Source organism: Hypanus sabinus, chromosome 3 (assembly GCF_030144855.1).
Source record: "Hypanus sabinus isolate sHypSab1 chromosome 3, sHypSab1.hap1, whole genome shotgun sequence".
Lineage (NCBI taxonomy): Eukaryota > Metazoa > Chordata > Chondrichthyes > Myliobatiformes > Dasyatidae > Hypanus > Hypanus sabinus.
In genome coordinates, this window is record NC_082708.1 from 158,312,091 (window position 1) to 158,331,887 (window position 19,797).

Genomic DNA, 19,797 nt, shown 5'->3' on the forward strand with positions numbered 1-19,797 from the left:
ATATAAGCAGCATTTACAAAAGAAACACAAATTAAGTATGCAATTTTTACAAGGAAGTTCAAAGTTCATTTCGAAGTATGTATACATTATACATAACAGCATAATTAGAAAAACAAACCAAAATTCATTGTAATGCAAAGTGATCAAAGTGGTGATAGTGTTGCTATACTGAGGTAGTAATTAGGGTTGTGCAGGTTGGTTCAAGGACTGAATGGTTGAAGGGATTTCGCTGTTCTTGAACCTGATGGTGTGAGACTTTTGGCATCCATACCTCCTGCCTGGTGGTAGCTGTGAAGAAGATGGCGTGCCCGGATAATGGGGATCTTTGACAATAGATGTTGCCTCCTTGAGGCAGCGTCTCCTGTAGATACTACCGATGGTGAGTCATTGCAATCAGTTTTTTCCTTTAATTGTCAGATTTATTTCATTGAATTTAAATCTCACAGCTGCCGTAGTGAGATTCAAACTCATGTCTGAGGTTCCACGTCCAGATTTTGTGCTGCTGTAACTTATCCACGATATCCTTTCTTCCCTACAAGTGCAATTTCTATGAGGCATAAATGAATCTACCTTGTGTTTCCTTAGGGTAGAGACTCTCTTTTTCTCTGCCTTTATGCCAAAAAGCAAGCATGCACTGATAACTCTCTTGCAATGCTTGTTGCAATAGATACTGATCAGATCACTATGGATAATACTTCTATACTTCTCTCAGGCAGTGAATGCCTTACATTATTTCTATTTATTTATTTATTTATTTATTTATTTAACACACACTTTGGAGGCAAAATTCTTTTACCCTTCAGTTATGAGATGTCAGGCCCGATGTTAGGGTGTCAGCCTGGGGAAATGTATCAATTTCCCACATAAATTATGGTAACTTTTTCCTCTTTTGTAACTATATAACCATATAACAATTACAGCATGGAAACAGGCCATCTCTGCCCTTCTAGTCTGTGCCGAACACTTACTCTCACCTAGTCCCACCGACCTGCACTCAGCCCATAACCCTCCATTCCTTTCCTGCCCATATACCTATCCAATTTTTTTTCAGATGACAATATTGAACCTGCCACTACCACTTCTACTGGAAGCTCGTTCCCCACAGCTACCACTCTCTGAGTAAAGAAGTTCCCCTTTGTGTTACCTCTAAACTTTTGCCCCCAACTCTCAACTCATGTCCTCTTATTTGAATCTCCCCTACTCTTAATGGAAAAAGCCTATCCACGACAACTCTATCTATCCCCTCATAATTTTAATCACCTCTATCAAGCCCCCCTCAACCTTCTACGCTCCAAAGAATAAAGACCTAACTTGTTCAACCTTTCTCTGTAACTTAGGTGCTTAGGTATTGTAAATCTGGTCACATTTAATAGTTTGACAGTACTTGCAAAATAATGAATATAGATGTCTGATCTGGCTCTGAATATATTTTTACAAGTGATTCCTTGCCTTGATGATACTTGTAGCTTGATGGGAAAATCATTTCAATCTGATCAAAGAACTCAAAACTGTTTAATTCTGTTTATACCTTGCCTATACGTTTCCCCATTCCACTTCCTGCAAGGATTCTATAACAGTCTAACAATTTCCCGGGCTCACTGCTCAGTGAGAATATCTCTTTAGATGTCTGTCTGTTTAGATGATGTTGCTTTCCAGGACAATGCTTCCGAAATGTTTTCTTTCTTACTACCATAGTTAACAAGATTCTCAACTGTGCCTGCTTTACTTCACACATTTCTGCTCTCAATCTTTCTCTCTCTTCCCAGCCAGAGCAATGACAGGATTCCCTCTGTACTCACTTTCCAACCCATCAAGTTCCACAATCAGAATCTTTCTCTCCTTTGTGACTTATCTTTCCCTTCCCATTCTGATCACCAAATCAAAGAGACTATTCCCTGCACAACTCCCTGGTTCACTCTGCCACCTCCACCAGCAACTCCTCTTTTCATGGCACCTTTCCATCCAGCCACAGAAAATTCAATCCCTATCCCTTAACCTCATCTCTTCCCAAATTCAGGTTCAAAAATAATCTTTCAAGAGAAGCAGCAATTTACTTGGACTTCTTCCAACTAATTAGATTGCATTCAGTTCTCACAATGTGGCCTACAGCTGATAATCTATGTATATACAGGGTGTTTTCTTTGCAGAACAACTACATTATCTCCGCAGGGATGACACTGAGCCTCAAGTTGCCTGTCTTTAAAATTCCCCATCCCATTCCCACCATAAGCTCTCTGACTCCTAACTATTCCATCATAGACCAGCATAAGCTCAAGAGACAGTGCCTCATCTTCCATCTGGGGCTCAATATTAAATTTAACAATTTCATATAACAAGCCTTTCCTGTTTGTGTCAGAAGTAGCCTGTTCTGATTAATGAAATTCATCTTTCCCTCTCCAATCTTTCTCTGATTTGCCAGGTATTTCCATCTTTCTCTTTGATTTCAGACTTCAGCAATTGCACTCTTCCACTATTTTTCTTCTCTCTGCTGCCCTCTATCATCTCTGTCTATAGAAGTACACCTGACAAAATAACATTCACCTCTTTCTCTTGCATTGAACCATAGCTGTATGTCCACAGACACCTCTGGAGGCCAAGTCTTCAGGTATATTTAAAGCGATTGATGAAAGAGTCTTTATTAGTAATAGCATCAAAGGTTATGAGGAGAAGGAAGGAGAACGGGGTTGAGAGGGATAATAAATCAGCCATGTTGGAATGTTGGAGCAGACCTGATGGGCTAAATGATCTAATACTGCTCCTATATCTTATGGTCAAATCAACCTTGATCTCTACCCTATCACAAACTTTCCTTTTGTTCTCTTTATCCCTTTCACTCTCCTATTTTCTGCAAAATAAAACACAATTATTTTCTCACTTCAATAATTCTGATGAAAGAAATGTTGCTGAAAGAAACAGCCTATAAGATCATAAGACCATAAGCTATAGGAGCAGAAGTAGGCCATTCGGCCCATCAAGTCTCCTCCACCATTCAATCATGGGCTGATCCAATTCTTCCAGTCTACCCTGCCTTCACCCAATATCTTTTGATGCCCTGGCTAATCAAGAACCTATCTATCTCTGCCTTAAATGCACCCAGTGACTTGGCCTCCACAGCCACTCATGGCAACAAATTCCACATATTTACCACCCTCTGACTACAATAATTTCTCCACATCTCAGTTCTAAATGGATGTCCTTCAATCCTGAAATCATGCCCTCTTCTCCTAGACTCCCCTACCATGGGAAATAACTTTGACATATCTAATTTGTTCAGGTCTTTTAACATTTCAAATGTTTCTGTGAGATACCCCCTCATTCTCCTGAACTCCAGGGAATACAGCCCAAGAGCTGCCAGACATTCCTCATATGGTAACTCTTTCATTCCTGGAATCACCCTTGTGAATCTGCATTCTCATTGAACCCTCTCCAATGTCAGTATATCCTCTCTAAAATAAGGAGCCCAAAACTGCACACAATACTCCGTGTGGTCTCTCAAGTGCGTTATAGAGCCTCGACATCACATTCCTACTCTTATATTCTATACCTCTAGAAATTAATGGCAACATTGCATTTGCCATCTTAACCACCAACTCAACCAAGAAGTTGTCAATTTCATCCACTTTGCCTTTAACTTCCACCCAGCCCTCAAATTCACTTGGTCCATCTCGGACACTTCTCCCCCCTTTCTCAATCTCTTAGTCTCCATCTCTGGACACAGACTTTCCATTGACATCTTCTATAAACCCACTGACTCCCATAACCACCTCGACTATACCTCTTCCAACCCAGCCAAATGCAAAAATGCTATTGCCTATTCCCAGGTCCTCCATCTCTGCCGCATCTGCTCCTAGGATGAGGCTTTCCATTCCAGAACATCTCAAATGTCCTCTTTCTTTAAGGATCATGGTTTCCCTTCTGCCATCATCAATGATGCCCTCACCTGCCTCTCCTCCATTTCCCACACTTCGTCCTCACCCCATCCTCCTTCGTGGCCACCCACTTCAACTCTACTTCACATTCCCATTCAGATATGTCCTTATATGGCTTCCTCTACTGCCATGATGAGGCCAAACTCAGGTTTGAGGAGCAACATCTCATATACCCTCTGGGTAATCTCCAGCCCCTTGGCATGAACAATGAATTCTCCAACTTGCAGTAATTCCCTCCCCCTCCCTTCCCCCATCCAGTTTCACTCTGCCTCCTCCTCCAGCTGCCAATCACCTCTCTCATAATTCCACCTTCTTCTGCTACCCATAGTGCTTTCCCCTTACATTCCTTCTTCACCTTTCCTGCCTATCTCCTCCGCCACCCCTTGATCTTTCCTCTTACTGGTTTTTCACCTGGCACCGACCAACCTTCTCCTTCCCATACTCCCCCCACCTTATTTATAGGGTCTCTGCCCCCTCCCTCTTCAGTCCTGACAAAGGGTCTCGGCCTGAAACATCAACTGCTCTTTATCACGGATGCTGCCCAACCTGCTGAGTTCCTCCAGCATGTTGTGCATATTGCTTTGACCCCAGCATCTGTAGTGTACTTTTTGTTTACAACGAGGAGGTTAACCTTTAGGGTATCCTGCACAAGGACTCCCAAGTCCCTTTGCATCTCTGCAATTTGAATTCTCTCCCCATCTAGATAATAGTCTGCCCATTTATTTCTTCTTCCAAAGTACATGACCATACACTTTCCAACATTGTATTTCAATTGCCACTTCTTTGCCATTCCCCTAAACTATCTAAGTCTCTCTGCAGGGTTTCTGTTTCCTCAACACCACCCACTCCTCCACCTATCTTCGTATCATAGGCAAATTTAGCCACAAACCTATTAATCCCATAGTCCAAATCATTGACATACACCGTAAAAAGCAGCGGTCCCAACACCGACCCCTACAGAACTCCACTGGTAACCGGCAGCCAGCCAGAATAGGATCCCTTTATTCCATCTTTCAGTTTTCTGCCGATCAACCAATCTGCTCGACTCATGCTAGTATCTTCCCTGTAATTCCATGGGCTCTTATCTTGCTAAGCAGCCTCCTGTGCGGCACCTTGTCAAAGGCCTTCTGAAAATCCAAGTAAACACCATCCACCGCATCTCCTTTGTCTATCCTGCTTGTAATTTCCTCAAACAATTGCAGTAGGTTAGTCAGGCAGGATTTTCCTTTCAGGAAACCATGCTGGCTTTGGCCTACCTCGTCATGTGCCTCCAGGTATCCGGAATCTCATCTCTAATAATTGATTGCAACAACTTCCCAACCACTTATGTCAGGCCTTGTAAGAAGGCTCCAATGCATAGGTTGTAGAATCAGCTAGCTCTGTCACAAGCACAACCATTGACATCATCAAGAACATCTACAGGAGGAAGTGCTTCAAAAGATGGCATCCATCACTAAGGACCTCCACCACCTGGAACATACCCTTTTTTCATTTCTACCATTCAGGAGGTGGTACAGGAACCTGAAGACCCATACTTAGTAATTTAGAAACAACCTCTGTTATCAGATTTCCAAACAGTCCAGGAACTCATGAATTCCTATAGAAAACCCACAGCACAATACAGGCCCTTCAGCCCACAAAGCTGTGCCGAACATGTCCTTACTTTAGAACTATCTAGGCTCATCCATAGCCCTCTATTTTTCTGAGCTCCATGTACCCATCCAGGAGTCTCTTAAAAGAACCTATTGTTTCCGCCTCCACCACCGCCACCCCATTCCACGCACTCACCACTCTCTGCATAAAAATTTACCCCTGATATCTCCTCTGTACCTACTTCCAAGCACCTTAAAACTATGCCCTCTCATGCTAGCCATTTCAGCTCAGGGAAAAAAGCTTCTGACTATCCAGACGTTCAGTGCTTCTCATCATCTTATACACCTCTATCAGGTCACCTCTCATCCTCCATCGCTCCAAGGAAAAAGGCCAAGTTCACACAACCTATTCCCATAAGGCATGCTCCCCAATCCAGGCAATGTCCTTGTAAATCTCCTCTGCACCCTTTCTATGGTTTGCACGTCCTTCTTATAGTGAGGTGACCAGAATTGAGCACAGTACTCCAAGTGGGGTCTGACCAGGGTCCTATACAGCTGCAACATTACCTCTTGGCTCCTAAATTCAATCCCGTGATTGATGAAGGCCAATACACCGTATGCCCACTTAACCACAGAGTCAACCTGCACAGCAGCTTTGAGTGTCCTATGGACTCAGACCCCAAGATCCCACTGATCCTCCACACTGCTAAGAGTCTTACCTTTAATGCTATATTCTGCCATCATATTTGGAATACCAAAATGAACCACCTCATACTTTTCTGGGTTGAACTCCATCTGCCACTTCTCAGCCCAGTTTTGCATCCTATCAATGTCCCGCTGTAACCTCTGACAGCCCTCCACACTATCCACAACACCCCCAACCTTTATGTCATCAGCAGATTTACTAACCCAATCCTCCACTTCCTCATCCAGGTCATTTATAAAAATCACGAAGAGCAGGGGTCCCAGAACAGATCCCTGAGGCACACCACTGGTCACCAACCTCCATGCAGAATATGACCCGTCTACAACCACTCTTTGCCTTTGGTGGGCAAGCTAGTTCTGGATCCACAAAGCAATGTCCCCTTGGATCCTATGCCTCCTTACTCTCTCAATAACCCTTGCATAGGGTACCTTATCAAATGCCTTGCTGAAATCCATATACACTACATCTACCGCTCTCCCTTCATCAATGTGTTCAGTCACATCCTCAAAAAATTCAATCAGGCTCGTAAGGCATGACCTGCCTTTGACAAAGCCTTGTTGACTATTCCTAATCATATTATGCCTCTCCAAATGTTCATAAATCCTGCTTCTCAGGTTCTTCTCCATCAACTTACCAACCACTGAGGTGAGACTCACTGGTCTATATTTTCCTGGGCTATCCCTACCCACTTTCTTGAATAAAGGAACAACATCCACAACCCTCCAATCCTCATTGATGATGCAAAGATCATCGCCAGAGGCTCAGCAGTCTCCTCTCTTGCTTCCCACAGTAGCCTGGGGTACATCCCATCCAGTCCTGGTGACTTTGATGCTTTCCAAAAAGTCCAGCACATCCTCTTTCTTAATATCTACATGCTCAAGCTTTTCAGTCCGCTGTAAGTCATCCTACAATCACCAAGGTCCTTTTCCGTAATGAATACTGAAGCAAAGTACTTATTAAATACCGCTGCTATCTCTTCCAGTTCCATACACACTTTTCCACTGTCACACTTGATTGGTCCTACTCTCTCACATCTTATCCTCTTGTTCTTCACATACTTGTAGAATGCCTTGGAGTTTTCCTTAATCTTGTCCACCAAGGCCTTCTCATGGCCCCTTCTGGCTCTCCAAATTTCATTCTTAAGCTTCTTCCTGTTTGCCTTATAATCTTCTAAATCTCTATCATTACCTAGTTTTTTGAACCTTTCGTAAGGTCTTCTTTTCTTCTCGACAAGATTTACAACAGCCTTTGTACACCATGGTTCCTGTACCCTACCATCCTTTCCCTGTCTCATTGGAACATACCTATGCAGAACGCCATGCAAATATCCCCTGAACATTTGCCACATTTCTGCTTACATTTCCCTGAGAACATCTGTTCCCAATTTATGCTGCCAATTTCCTGCCTGATAGCTTATTTCCCCTTACTCCAATTAAACATTTCCCTAACTTGTCTGTTCCTATCCATCTCTAATGCTATGGTAACAGAGATAGAATTGTGATCACTATCTCTAAAATCCTCTCCCACTGAGAGGCCTGACACCTGACTAGGTTCATTTCCCAATATCAGATCAAGTACAACCTCTCATCTTGTAGGCTTATCTACGTATTGTGTCAAGAAACCTTCCTGAACACACCTAATAAATTCCACACCATCTAAACCCCTCACTCTATGGAGATGCCAATCGATATTTGGGAAATTAAAGTCTCCCACCACAACAACCCTGTTATTATTACTCCTTTCGAGAATCTGTCTCCCTATCTGCTCCTTGATGGCCCTGTTACTATTGGGTGGTCTATAGAAAACACCCAGTAGGGTTACTGACCCCTTCCTATTCCTAACTTCCATCCACAGAGACTCTGTAGACAACCCCTCCATGACTTCCTCCTTTTCTGCAGCTGTGACACTATCTCTGATCAACAGTGCCGCCCTTCCTCCCTGTCCTTTCTGAAGCATTTAAAGCCTGGCACTTGAAGTAGCCATTTCTGCCCTCACACCATCCAAGTCTCTGTAATGGCCACAACATCATAGCTCCAAGTGCTGATCCATGCTCTAAGCTCATCCGCTTTATTCATAATACTCCTCGCATTGAAATAGACACATCTCAAACCATCGGTCTGAGTGGGTCATTTCTTTATCACCTGCCTATCCTCCCTTTCGCACTGTCTCCGAACTTTCTCTATTTGTGAGCCAACCTCTCTTTCCTCCATCACTTCAGTTCGGATCCCACGCCCCAGCAATTCTAGTTTGCTAGCCTTAGCAAACCTCCCCTATGTTTTTGCATTATTCATTTGTTTTTTTGTAATTGTATGCCTTTGCACTGTACTGCTGTCACAAAAAAATTACATCATATAGGTCATTGGTAACAAACCTGTTGCTGATTCCGACTGCCTGTCACTCTACAGATAATGCCTAACCTGCTGAGTGCTTCCAGAATTATCTGTATTTATCCTGGAATTCTATCTTCCAAAACTTGTTTGTCATATATGATCGGCATTCTTTTTGAAAAAATCAGAAATATGGTTCTTTGACTGAGGTACAGACATTTTTGTGGAGGCATGGATTGAAGCAAGAAAGGAAAAGTGTCAGATTTTTTCTTACCTGAACTCCTGAAGCAGGCATCCTTTCTGTCAACGAAGCAAAGGATGGGCTTCTATGTTTCATGTAGTTGTTCTTTATTTCCCGAATCTGTGTAAATAAGTAGAAGGATAGAGTCATTTTCAGTCACTTTGTACGCATTGTAACATTTCCCCATTACATCCTGATGTTACATTAAGATACTTTGCTCAAGTCAAAACTTCAGCAGTTTCACCCTCAGTGCCAAGAAGGATCAGCTGGAAAAATGGGCTGAAAATTGGCAGAAGGAATTTAATGCAAGAATTTGCACTTCAGTACGACTAACCAGGATAGGTTTTACACAGTGACAACACACACAAAATGTATTTTGCAGGCCAGGCAACATCTATGGAAAGAAGCACAGCAGACATTTCGGGCCAAAAACGCTTCAGCAGGACTGGAGAAAAAGTGCTGAGGAGTAGATTTGAAAGGTGGGGGAAGGGACGGAGAAATGTCAGGTCTCACAGATGTACATGAGGCCACACTGGGAGCACCGAACACAGAATATGACCCCAACAGACTCACAGGTGAAGTGTTGCCCCACCTGGATGGACTGGTTGGGCCCTGAATGGTAGTGGGGGAGGGGATGTAGGGGGAGGCGTAGCACTTTTTCTGCTTGCAAGGATAAGTGCTAGGAGGGAGACCAGTGGGGAGGGATGAATGGATAAGGGAGTTGCATATTGAGTGATCCCTGTGGAAAGCAGAAATTTGGTGGGGGTGGGGGCAAGGGAAAGAAGTGTTTGGTGGGGTCCAGTTGGAAATGACGGAAGTTTTAGTGAATTATGTGCTGGACGCGGAGGCTGGTGGGGTGGTGGGTGAGGACAAGATGAACCCTATCCCTGGTAGCATGGCGGAAGGATGGAGTGAGAGCAGATGTGTGTGAAATGGAAGAGCTGTGGTTGAGGGCAGAGTTGATGGTGGAGGAGACATCTCCTTCGTTCAGTTGGAGGTGGCAGAAGTTTCGGAGAACTATATGCTGCACACAGAGGCTGGTGGGGTGGTAAGTGAGGACAAGAGGAACCATCTGTTGTGATGGAAAATAACTGGTTCTTTGAGTCCCAACAGTAGAGGCCTGGACACACACAGTTTTAATAATAAGGAATTTATTTACAAGGGGAAGTCAGGTCAATACAAGCAACTGCGATATTCGAACAAAAAATGCTTAGGGTTAACACGTGTGGGGAAGGTCGGGTCGGCTGTACAATACACAGGAAGCGGTGTGGGGACAGGGTACAGCTACACATACAAAGAACAAGGGAAAAGCACTACGACAGCTACCCCCCTTGACCTTGGATAGCTGCGGCTCCCTTACCAGGACAAACGATAGACCTTCCCAAACATAAATCAATGCACTTACCTTCAATGAGGTGGTCTGTAAGAGAGAGTGAGCCAGGCACATGCCTCACCTTTTAAATCATGGGGCTGGGCGAGATAATCTAATTAAGGTGACCAAAAATTTAGGTGTGCATTGATTAGTTGGGAGGGACCAAATATTGATTGGCGTGTGGTGTGTCCTCCGACCAGCCCGGTGGCAGTGCATCTGTCACGTGGTTGGTATCTCTGGATACACCATCAAACACATCTTCCAGATGCTTCTTAAATGTTGCAGGACTAACTACATCCACCACCCCCTTGGGCAGAACAGTATGTCCCAGATTCCAACCACCCTCTGGTTGGATCCTCAGATCCCCTTCCACAACTTTAGTAACCCGATGCCCACTTCAACGGGGGATAAGGTTTGTAACATCACCTGGTCTTCCCTCTCCTTGGCCTCCAGCTTTTCTCCTGGCTACTCCTAGGGACAATCCTGGCTCTCTGGCCTTCCTTTAGATTATTTATGGAAGTAATAGGAAGTAAATTTTACTTTTCTGCAATTTTTTCTGTCTTCTCTACAACTCAACAGCAATATTTAAAGTCAATCCTTAGCTTAATACAGCCTGTGACATGGTCTCACACACCACCATCTTTTGCTCAAAGCCTCACAATTTTTGGTTATCTTAACCTCAAATACAAAATCATCAATTGAACAAGCATATTTTATTGTTCATAGAAAACAGTTCCAAACTTCCAAAATCTCCGTGTGAATTAATTTTACTTACAGTATTTGGCAACTTTTAGACTCTCCTGTCTGTAGAGATTATTTCTCTATATAATGCCTCAGTTCCTCTTAATATCCAGAAAACCAATTGCACCCCTTAACCTTCTAAATTCCAATTACTGCATCAGACTTCAATGGAGATGTTCAGTAGAATTTCCTACCATATTGAGTTGTATGGTTAGCAAAGGTGGGTAACAATTATGGCTCTGCCAACATTACCAACACTCCTAGGATAAGGAACAGCTCCCCTCCAAATGCCCCACAAACCATCAGTCTTCCTGAAGCCCAAGACCCCAATATCAGTAACTGCAAGACTGACAGGCTCTTCATTGTGGTGCTTATTGTTCTATCTTTCCACTGCAGGAATTAAGAAGCTGTCATTAAGTTGGGTTTTGTAAAGTGTCAACCTTGCTCAGGACGGAGGTTATGTAACTATGTACAGTACACTGTATTTACTGTTGCAGTTAGATCGCATTTCGATCATTCCATAATGGACTTGATAATCAACGCAGTTTCCTTCCAGTCACATTTATCAATATTATGATGACCAACAACTTTTCCCACTGTGCAGCATTAAGACACTTAGTAGTGAGTTATAACTTTATTTCCATAAAAAGTGCATTAGCAGTGAGTATCATGGTTTAATGAAGGCACAAACCATAGCTATAACACCACATCCTCCAGAGTTTTGAAGGGCATAGTGCACCATTACCTCTTTGCAGTGTACTTTTTGCTCATAGATCAGCTTTCGCACAGGAGTACAATAGATCAACCACAAGTCAATTGCAGCCATTAATTGTCTGTTAAAATATTATCTCACATCTGTTCTGCCATTGATTCTTCCATATCCACAAATCTATTCTGTCGCTGAATCATTCAGCCCCCTTCTTTCTTTAAATCAACATTACCCATCTCACCTTTAGTCCTATATCTCAATAGGGTAAAATAATATAAACCTGTTAACAGGTTACATAAACATAGCTTATTTCCAGACTTATGACTTTGAGATGGTGAAATAATTGAATTAATCCATTAGCAAATCGCTAAATTGGCCTATTCACATGTACTAAGGTACAGTGAGAAACCTCTCACATACAGGTCATTTCATCATAACAGTGCATAGAAATAGTAGAAGGGAAAACAATAACAATGCAGAGTAAAGTATTACATTATCAGAAACAGTGCAGTGCAGGTAGATGAAAAGGTGCAGGTTCAAAACCATGTAGATTCTTATCATACTAGGGAACCATTCAATAATCTTATACGAGTAGTTAGAGGCTGTCCTAGACCCAGTGCTTTCAGGCTTTTGTAGCTTCTGACCGGTGGGAGAGGGGAGAAGAGAGAAATCCCGGGTGGGAAGTGTCTTTGATTGTGCTAGCTTCTTTACCGAGGATGCGAGAATTGTAGGCAGATTCCACAGGGAGGAGGCTGGTAGCTGTGATGTGCTGAGCTGTGTTCACGACTTTGCAGTTCCTTGCCATCACAGGCAGAGCAATTGCAATACCAAGTCATGATGTGTCCGGATGGGAGGCTTCCAATGGTGCAGGATAAGTATTGTGGAAATTGCAGAACTGGTGAAAATACTGGAAACATTATGGTAACAATATCAATGCCAAAATACTCCACAGAAGTAAAGGAAGAGCTGAACAAACATGACCTTGCAGGGACCTCCCCCAGGCTCAGGTCACCCTAAAGCTTTCTGTAAAAAAACAAAGTACTCATGAAAGGTCCTAGCCTGAAATCAACTATTTATTAATTTCCATTGATGCTGCCAGACCTGTTGAGTTCCTCCACCATTTTGTGTGTGTACTACAAAAGCTGTTCTTCTCCTAAGCACTTGAAGAATTATGTAGTGTTTTAGTCATTCTGTTGTAGGAAAGATGTCACTGAAAAATGCAGAAAAGATTTATGAAGGATATTTCCTGCACTTGGGAGCCTAAGTTACAAGGAGAGCTTGCACAGACTAGGACCTTCTTCCCTGGAATGTAGGAGAATGTAAGTGACCTGATAGAGGTACACAAGATCATGATTTAGATAGATAAGCTGAAAGTACCTAGTCTTTCTCCCAGGGATCAATCCAAAGTATTGATAAATGACTCTCACAAATGCTACAACTAGAAGAAGTTTTCAAAGAAGAGGGGAGAGTAAGGTTTGAAACAGAAGAAACTTAGTGACAAAGAGATCACTATTTGGACTCTCTCCAAGTAGCCCATAAGGGTGAGTTTGATTCCATTCAAATATGAAAGTGGGGTTGTCACATAGTTAATCCACAGGTGCGGGTTCTCTGGTGAGGGAAAACCTTGGAATACTACGTGTGTGTTTACCCATGTCTGGGTGTGGTAGTTCACTGAAGAAGGCACCCCTGTGGCAAATCACTGTTGGAGTTACTTCATATGTCGTGGAACTGGATAAGTGGCTATCGCGTTGTGTGTTTGGGATAACCTTGTGGAATCTACCGGTGCGTCTACCCTTGCCTGGGTGGTAGTCTTCCCTCAATAATGGTCCCCTTTGTGATAAGCTACTGTTGGTGATAATCCATACATGGATTCTGTTTGAGTATCCTATGGCCACCACTTTCGGATGACCCGAGCTGAATTTGGCCGTGGTATTGTGGTAACCACATGTGAAGAAGGATATTCTGTGAAGATCGCTGTCGGTGATACTTTGTGTGTGGATTCAGAGCTAATGACAGAAGACCAACAGCTCTTATTGAACTGTTTTTCTCCTATCGTGGATTTTGCCTTTGGATTACAAATATCTCTCTCATACCAACGATAACAACTCCATGCATTGAACTGAACTTTGTTACATTACCATCGTAAGATTTTAAACCTCGCCACCTGGGCTTGAAGGAGTTTGGGAATTATACTTACACACATATATATGCATAACACTGCTAACTTTAGATTTATCTGGTTTAAGTTACAATATTAAGTAGTTACTAAAATAAATAGTGGTGTTAACATCAAGACCAGACTCCAGGTGTGCTCCATTGCTGCTGATACTTCTACAGGGTTGTGTGTACGTAACAAGACTTATAAATAAGATACGGATGCATTGAGTCGGAGGAGGTTATTGGCATGGATAGTGGATTGGTTACCAATAGAAGGCAGCGAGCTGGTATAAATGAGTGTTTCTCCAGTTGACAGTGGGGTGCCGCAGGGATCGGTGCTGGGTCCGCAGCTGTTTACCATTTACTTTGATGATCTGGAAGAGGGGACTGAGTGTGGTGTTGCAAAATTTGCTAATGACATTAAACTGAGTGGAAAAGCAAATTGTGCAGAGGAAGTAGAGAGTCTACAGAGGTTAAGTGAGTGGGCCAAGGTCTGGTAGATGGAATACAATGTTGGTAAATGCAAGATCATCCACTTTGAAAGGAATAATAGAAGAGCAGATTATTATTTAAATGGTGAAAGACTGCAGTATGCTGTTGTGCAGTGGGACTTGGAAGTGCTTGTTCATGAATAGCAAAGAATTGGCTTGCAGGTGCAACAGGTTATTAAGAAGGCAAATGGAATGTTGGCCTTCATTGCTAGAGGGATTGAATTCAAGAGCAGGGAGGTCACGTTGCAACTATACATGGTACTGGTGAGGCTGCACCTGGAATACTGTGTGCAGTTCTGGCCTCCAAACTTGAGGAAGGACATACTGGCTTCGGAGGCAGTGCAGAGGAGATTCACCAGGTTGATTCCAGGGATGAAGGGGTTAACCTATGAGGAAATATTGAGTTGCCTGGTTCTATACCCTCGAGTTCAGAAGAATGAGAGGGGATCTTATAGAAACATGTCAAATTTTGAAAGGGATAGATAAGACTAGAACTAGGGGACATTGCCTCTAGATTCAGGGGAGAAGATTTAGGATGGAGATGAGGAGAAAATGTTTTTCCCCGGAGAGTGGTGAATCTATAGAATTCACTGCCCAGGAAAGCAGTTGCGGCTTCCTCATTAAACATACTTAAGAAACAGTTAGATAGGTTTTTACATAGTAAGGGAATTAAAGGTTATGGGGGAAAGGCAAGTAGATGGAGTTGAGTTTACGGACAGATCAGTCATGATCTTACTGAATGGCAGGGCAAGCTCGATGGGCTGGATGGCCTACTCTTGCTCCTACTTCTTATGATCAGCATGCACAGGTTGAGCCAAGTTGTTCCATGCCATATGATTCTATGCCTTATGACTGCATGATGCAGTTATACAGTCGGCCCTCCTTATTCGAAGGGGATTGGTTCTGAGACACCCCCCCCCCCCCACGGATACCAAAAAACGCGGATGTTCAACTCCCTTATTTAACCTGTCTCAGTACCATGGTTTTTAAGACCCAGCGGAACCCCGGACTTTATTTAAGATGTACAAACAAGCTGGATGAACTCAGCAGGTTGGGCAGCATCCATTGAAAGGAGCAGTCAACGTCAGTCCTGATGAAGGGTCTCGGCCTGAAACATTGACTGCTCCTTTCAATGGATGCTACCCGACCTGCTGAGTTCATCCAGCTTGTTTGTACGTCTTGATTTGACCACAGCATCTGCAGTGTACTTTGTGTGGACTTTATTTAACATGTCTCAGTGCAGTGCACATTAGGACCCGGCGGTGCAGCTCTGAATCTGCAGAGTTTCTATTCATAAAAATAATCACGATCATGATTGAAAATAAGGTGGAAGTAATAAAACAATTGGAAAGAGGTGAAACACCATCGGTCATTGGAAAAACATTAGGCTACAGTCGGTCAACCATCGGAACAATTTTAATGGAGCATGTGAAAGGCCCTGCCCCGATGAAAGCTACAATTATTACTAAGCAACGCAGTGGTTAAATTATTGAAATATGTGTGTTTCTTAAGTGTTTTATATGCATAGAATGGTAAAATATGAACTACATATTAAGAAAAACATTTGACTAACTGACACTAAATAACACCGGATGTACCTGTTCCGACTTCAAATCTGACTTAAAGACGGACTGAGGAACAGAATTCTTTCATAACCCGGGGACTGCTTGTACTTTTAAGTCATTTCCAGATTACTAATAATAGCTAATACAATGTAAATGCTATGTAAATAGTTGTTATACTGTATTGTTTAGGGAATAATGACAAGAAAAAATAGTCTGTACATGCTCAAACAACGAGTGCAGGAGAGCAAACACAAGGAAATCTGCAGATGCTGGAAATTCAAACAACAACACACACAAAATGCTGGTGAAACACAGCAGGCCAGGCAGCATCTATAGGGAGAAGCACTGTTGATGTTTCGGGCCGAGACCCTTCGTCAGGACTAACTGAATGGAAAGATGCTAAGAGATTTGAAAGTAGTAGGGGGGAGGGGGAAATGTGAAATGATAGAAGACCGGACGGGGTGGGATGAAGCTAAGAGCTGGAAAGGTGATTGGCAAAAGGGATACAGAGCTGGAGAAGGGAAAGGATCATGGGACGGGAGGCCGAGGGAGAAAGAAAGGGGGGGCGAGCACCAGAGGGAAATGGAGAACAGGCAGAGTGATTGGCAGAGACAGAGAGAGAAAAAACAACTAAATATGTCAGGGATGGGGTAAGAAGGGGAGGAGGGGCATTAACGGAAGTTAGAGAAGTCAAGTTAGGGAAGTGCTAGAGAGAGAACTTCCGGGTTTTCCCAATCCACGGTTGGTTGAATCTGCGCATGCAGAATCCGCGGATAAGGAGGCCCGACTGTAATTGCAAAATTGGAAATGGTGTCTCCTGTCTATATGCACAGCAAGCACCCACAAACAAGAATATGGTAATCTGCTGCACCAGTTATTCTTTGAGGGATCCGTACAGTCCAGGATATTGGAGAATTTCTCTGGAAGCAGTAACATATGATTGTCTTATTGACAAGTCCATCAGCACTACACAGAAGCGGTTCTTGAACTTACTGAGTCACAGCTGACACATACTGTCTAATACCAGTGGACACGGATTTAAGTGAGAGGGAGTACATTAAAGGGAGATATCCAGACAAGTTTTTCCCTCCCACAGGGAGTGATGGGCTCCTGGAACGTACTGCCTGCCAGGCCTTGCATATGATTTTTGTTTTTGGAAATAGAATTGGTTTATTATTATACATCACCACAAGGTACAGTGAAGAACTTGTTTTGCCTGTTAGCCATACAGATAATTTCATTACAACAGTGCATTGAGGAAGCACAAGGAAAAACAATAACAGAATGCAGAATAAAACAATAGTTACAGAAAAAAAGTGCAGTACAGGCAGATAATAAGTTGTAAAGCTATAACAAGGTAGATAGTGAGGATAAAGATGTTTACAAGACTTAGCTAGACATATGAATTTGCAGAGAATGGAAGGATATGAACCATGTGCATGCAGAAGTAATCAATTTTGTTATGTGTTTAATTACTAATTGTTTAATTGTGCCATCTTCCAAGACCAACACTCAGCTCTGCAGCACCTGGACAGTAAAGACACCTACATTATACTCCATGATTCTAAACATGAATTATCTTCTCAAAATGGCTAATAATTTATCAACCTAGGTCAGAAATGAAATGTCATTTGGATTAACATGGTAGCCTTTAACATACAGTATAATCCTACAATAAAAATCAGTTTATGTATGCAAGTTACTTGAACATTATGTTTATAGGATTGTTTTTATATTTATTGTGTTTTTTATGTTGCATCAGATCAGGAGTAACAATCTTTTTTCCTCCTTTAATGATGATAAGCAATCTTGAATCTTAAAAGCAAACATATAAATAGTCATTTTTTTTTAATGCATCATCAAAGTCAGGACCAAAATGTATTGCCCATCCATAACTAGTGAAGATGTTGCTGAACTGCATCATCACTGAGACACCTGCAGTAGGGTGCTATCACTGAGGGACCTGCAGTAGGGTGCTATCACAGGGTTGATGCAGAATACTAACCCCTACATTCCTTGACATGGTGCTGAGTTACACAAATTGAGATTGGAGACATGGGCCTCCCAGCTGACTCAAGCCTAGTGCTCCGTCAGTTGCCATTCTTGTAAATCATCATTATCCTATGACTTTTCGGTAAATAGGAAGGGAACATTCCTTTTTGGCTGAGAGGTCAACAAGAGAGCATGGGTTCAAGGAAACAGACAACAGGGAAAGTTGAGGGGGAAAAGAAAACTTTTCTTTAAAGACTGCTGGTGGCCTGGAACTTTGTATCCAAAAAAAGGTGTCGGAGACAGAAATCTACTTCAACTAAAATGCCCATCTAAACTAATCCATTGTGCCTGTGCTTAGCCCAAATCCCTCTAAACCTTTCTAACTATGAGGAAGAAAATACACCAAAAAAATACCTTCTGAGCTTTTGATAGCATCTTTGATTTGTAAAGGAAGATAAAGCAAGCCAGCTCCATCTTTTTTGTCATCTCACAATAATCTAGCTGTGGGTTCATTACAGTGATCATGCTTCTTTTGTTGGAGTGCAGGACATTCATCCTAAAAATCAACTTTCTTTGTGGGACAAAATTAGTACAACCAGCACTGAAATCAACCCTGAACTCAGTTAAAGAAAAATACCATTGTACACGAACGGTCTAAGTCTTCCATAATCCACATCAGGCATCCTTTCCAGTCTTGAATGAACCTTTTCAACACACGTGTTGAGTCTGCTTCTTTTGAACTACACAGCCAACAAGCATAGGGCATACTCTCTGAATGAAGAGCTGCCAATTACGATAGACAGGAAAGAATTTCTCCCTCAGTATGTTACATCCCAGGGGCATGTGAAAATTACAGACTAAGTACGTTTGACAGATTGAGTGTCTTTGATGCATCACAGGGATTTTTAGTGAAATTGGATTTTGAATCAGAGTTATGTTAGTTTTAAAGGAAAGGTTAAATTTTGAGCGAGCCATGGTTTTCAAGGGATATTGGAAACCTGGCTCGGAAAAAGAGAGAGATCTCCAAAAAATATAGGCAGCATGGAGTAGGTGAGGTGCTTGGGGAATGTAAAGAATGTAAAAAGAATCTTAAAGAAATTAGAAAACTGTATGGTGATTTCTTTTGAACTTATAGTCCTTTAACATCATTGGACTATTTTTACTGTGCCCATGGTCTGTTTTTTTTTAATCAATTATGCTATTGTTTGCACTGTTGTAACTATATGTTGTAACAATGTGGTTTTGTGTAGGTCTTGTAGCTTTAGTTTTTGGTCTTGTTTGTCTGGTGGATTTGGAGCTCCTTTCCGGGGAACGCGCTAAGACAGTAGCGCGATATTAATACGCAGCAGCCTCTCCAGACTCTGGGTTGGGGATAGCCAAAGGTTATATGGTTTTTCTGGTGTAGTCTGTTTTCTCATATGCTTTTGTGAAATCATTCTGGAGGAACGTTGTCTCATTTTTTAACTGCATTGCATTTGTGGTTTCTAAATGACAATAAACTTAATCTGAATCTGAAGAAGATACGAGGTTGCTTTGGCAAGTAAGGTGAAAATAAATCCAAAGTGTTTCTACAGTTATATTAATAGCAAGAGGATAGTGAGGGATAAAATTAGTCCCTTAGAGAATCACAGTGGACAGCTACGTGTGGAGCCAAAAGAGATGGGGGAGATATTGAACAATTTCTTTTCTTTGGTATTCACTAAGGAGAAGGATATTGAATTGTGTAAGATAAGGGAAACAAGTAGGGAAGCTATGGAAACTATGATGCTTAAGGAGGAGGAAGTACTGGCACTTTTAAGGAACATAAAAGTGGATAAAGTTCCAGAATGTGACAGGATATTCCCTAGGCCCTTGAGGGAAGTTAATGTAGAAATAGCACAGGCTCTGACAGAAATATTTCAAATGTCATTAGAAATGGGGATGGATGGTGCCACTGGATTGGCGTATTGTTCATGTAGTTCCATTGTTTAAAAAG

General features: G+C 42.3%; 1 protein-coding gene across 2 annotated transcripts in view; it reads right to left on the minus strand.

Moving 5' to 3' along the window:
• stpg2 (sperm-tail PG-rich repeat containing 2) overlaps positions 1-19,797 on the minus strand; it is a 591,496-nt gene that overhangs the window by 290,760 nt on the left and 280,939 nt on the right. For both annotated transcript variants that reach the window (XM_059965434.1, XM_059965433.1), the window contains exon 10: positions 8,829-8,915. In XM_059965434.1, the coding sequence (XP_059821417.1) occupies positions 8,829-8,915 (87 nt within the window). The remainder of the gene's footprint in view (positions 1-8,828; positions 8,916-19,797) is intronic.